Source organism: Lathyrus oleraceus, chromosome 5, assembly GCF_024323335.1.
Source record: "Lathyrus oleraceus cultivar Zhongwan6 chromosome 5, CAAS_Psat_ZW6_1.0, whole genome shotgun sequence".
NCBI classification, from domain to species: domain Eukaryota; kingdom Viridiplantae; phylum Streptophyta; class Magnoliopsida; order Fabales; family Fabaceae; genus Lathyrus; species Lathyrus oleraceus.
In genome coordinates this window covers 219,483,737-219,487,264 of record NC_066583.1, presented here as the reverse complement: position 1 = coordinate 219,487,264, position 3,528 = coordinate 219,483,737, and the positions used below count along the sequence as shown (strand labels likewise).

At 28.7% G+C, this 3,528-nt stretch overlaps 1 protein-coding gene across 1 annotated transcript; it reads right to left on the bottom strand.

Moving 5' to 3' along the window:
• Positions 1–717: 717 nt before the first annotated feature.
• Positions 718–3,221, bottom strand: LOC127083071 (transcription repressor MYB6). Its single transcript, XM_051023301.1, has 3 exons — positions 2,761–3,221; positions 2,535–2,664; positions 718–1,737 (listed from the first exon to the last, which is right to left on the bottom strand). The coding sequence occupies exons 1-3, from the start codon at positions 2,891–2,893 to the stop codon at positions 975–977; spliced, it is 1,026 nt and encodes a 341-aa protein (XP_050879258.1). The 5' UTR covers positions 2,894–3,221; the 3' UTR covers positions 718–974.
• Positions 3,222–3,528: the final 307 nt, after the last annotated feature.

Here is a 3,528-nt window from a genome sequence, read left to right as displayed (position 1 = left end):
TATTTAAGCGAAATTTCATACAAAATATACAAAAAATTATTCTAAGTTTACATCATAACATGCATATTTATAGACAACTCAAACACACATTTCAACACAACAACTCTATGTTGTATTCGACTCTGTCAAATACAGCTAACTCCAACTCAACGACTCTGTCAAATACAGCTATCTCCTACTCAACTAATTTACTACTTCGACTAGATCGAATACACCTAAGTCAAATATAACTTGCATTCTAAAACACTGAATTACAACTTCTAACAATCAATCTTATCTTATAATGACATGCCTAAAGACATAACTATGAAATATTGAGTTCAACATAACCTCAATCTTCTCATTCTTAGTTTATCATTCATATACCATATACTGCAATAACGGTTGAGAAACAAATGTGAGTTGTGTTGAAAAATATATAGGAATTTTAAGTCTCACATTGTTTAACAAAGTGGTGGTTGAGAAACAAATGTGAGTTGTGTTGAAAAATATATGGGAGTTTTAAGTCTCACATTGTTTAACAAAATGGTGCTTGAGCACTTTGTTAATAAGACGTGAATATGTGATGATCCTATCACTTGTTTAGATGAATCTTTTTCTTTTAAATTAATATTTGATCTAATATTGATACTTCTCTGTTATGATAACACTTTAATAACAGCATGTCTTTGTATCTACTTTAACACATATCTTACATGCCCCTATTATGTTGGGCCTAAACATAAACATAAAAATATTTTTCAAATAAAAAGTTGTAAACAAAGAAGTAGTATAATGACTACACACACAACGAGAAGTGACTTAAAGAAACTACTACTACTATTTTGTTTGGAGTGACTTAGAAAAACTATTATTACTACTATTTTGTTTAAAATAACAAGGTATTATATTTATAGTTATATTTTTACATCCCAAAAAAATTTGAAGAGCTAAACACCCCAAGTTTAAGTTCTAAAATTAACTTAACTTCAAGATTAAAACCAAGAAAATATATCATTTTTCTTCTGATCAGGATCAATCTCTGTATACTTGTGAAAATCCTTCTCCCATTCATCATCATCCCCCAACCAAGTTAACATGTTTTCACTTAACTCCCATGACAAAGATTGTCCTTTATTATTCAACAAAGGCATAACACTATCCCAATCCAAGTTATCATCCAAACCCAAATCATTCAAACTTCGACTTGTCACACTATTATTCTCAGTGTCATGTGTTCCCAACTTGTTACTACTTGTACCTTTGTCCCCAACTCTTTCATCTCTTACCACCATATTATCATTATTTTTTCTTTCTTTTTCCACCTCGCATGTGTCTATAACAATATCATTAAAATCCAACGATTCATCATCATTAATATCCTTTGGATTTGGATTTTGATTTTGATCCGACCCTAACATAAAATCGCAATCAGTTTCAATATTTTCACCGACAATGCATGGCAACTTAAGTCCATTTAGGCTATCTTCGTCACCCAACGAAGTTAGTCCATTCGGACTTTTGAAAACTCTTTGAGTATAGTCTTTATTTTTCTTCATAGCCTTGTTGCTAATTCTACCACCTTTTCTTTTGGGAGGTGTATTAACTAAGATTCCCTGTGAAGGAATCTCTTTTGTATTATCGTAATTTGTTGTTGTTCCACGAAAAGTGTAAACTTTTCTACTCAAATGAGAGTTCCAATAGTTTTTAATCTCGTTGTCTGTTCTTCCTGGTAAGTGACTTGCAATCAAAGACCACCTGAATTTACCAAAATGGATTTATCATTTTTAATATTGATGAAAAAAATTTCAATGTTATAGTAGTAGCTATTTTTTACAACTATGATGGAGAGGATTATAAAACCAATGTACCGGCAAAAGAGCTTGTTTCTCTTTTTTCTTGGTGAGAGTGACAAAAGACCATTATTTGACATGACAACATTAATATTTTTAATTTTTAATGTTATTCAAGATGCTCAACATTACTTTAAATCGACTAGGACAAAAGTATATTATATTCAAAACACGAGATCCATGCATTGTCTCATCAATCTTTAATAAGTATTAAATAAAAATATTTCGATATTCAATATCTCCATGTCACGTCGTATATCAGAGTTAATTAATTGATATTTTTATAAAGTATTTATTTCATATTACATAAAAAAAAGTATTATAAGAGATATTATTGATAAAAAATAGTAGATAAAAAATAATCCAAGAAAACTTAAATATACAGCACATTATATTTATTTTCATTCTAAAATTTCAATAGACGTATTAATTATATCCTTGCAGGCTGGGAGTAACTCAATCAATATGTACTAATAAGTGACCTAAATAGACTTAAATTTATAAATTAATAATTTTTAATAAAAAACTATTTTTATAAAACAAAAAAGTTATTATCATTTTCAAATCTTTTACTTTACTATTAGGAGTTTTGAGGTTTTAATATCTATAGTTTATTTATTTTGAGATTGTTCTCCATGTTGTAAGTAAAATTTCTAAAAATACTTGATTTTTCTCCTTGTCAAGAATGTTGATGGTAATTACCTGTTGCCAAAAGAAGCATGCAATTTGACAATGAGAGTTTCCTCTTCAGCAGAAATATTTCCTCTTTTGAGATCATCTCTCAAATAGTTTATCCATCTTAATCTACAACTTTTTCCACATCTAAGCAACCCTTCAAAACCCAAAAATAAAATGGCATTAGATATAAAAAATAAAAAAATAATAATAAAATTAATAGTTGTATTTTAAGAGGGATAGAAAAAAAGACCTGCATTTTTGGGTAATGACCTCCAAGAACCTTCTCCATTGGCCTTAATGTATTTGGTCAAAATTTCATCTTCCTCTGCTGTCCACCTTCCTCTCTTCAAACCCACTTTCTCACAACAAGGTGCTCTTCCCATATCTAAGGCTATAAATGTAATTTCTTCACTATATATACTTTGATGAAAATGTATGTAAATGTATAATGCTATAAAATGAGATAGATTGTTGAATCACTGAAGTTATATGCTATAAAGGGTGTATGAAATTTTGTGAGTAGTGGCAGAAAGGTTTAATAAGTAATAAAAGATGATAAATACTAGTGGTAATTTATATTTTGGGAGAGGGTATAGGTATTAAATAAAGAAGGGTGGGGCTAGTGATTATTATGATGAAGATGTATCAATGGTGATAGATTTATCCACGTTAACTATAAGGTGGTGCCTCTCTCTCACCGTTGAGAAATCAAGACCCACGGGGATACTTATGCATTATTTTCACTTATTTAATTCATTTTAGTTAAAAGAGAATTGAAGATAAATGATTTTTATTTGGATAAATTTTTATAAAAGGAGAATTAAATAATAAATTTTAGTGTATAAATTATATATAAACACAAAGGCTATAAGTCATACCTTTAATTATAATTAATTCTAAAAAATAGAAGCTATCTTATATGGGTGTATAAATGCGTGTGTATGAATTATTATACTATTTTGAGAGTTAATCCAAATTTATTTTTGAAAGCTATCCATATTTAATATGGTTGAAAATT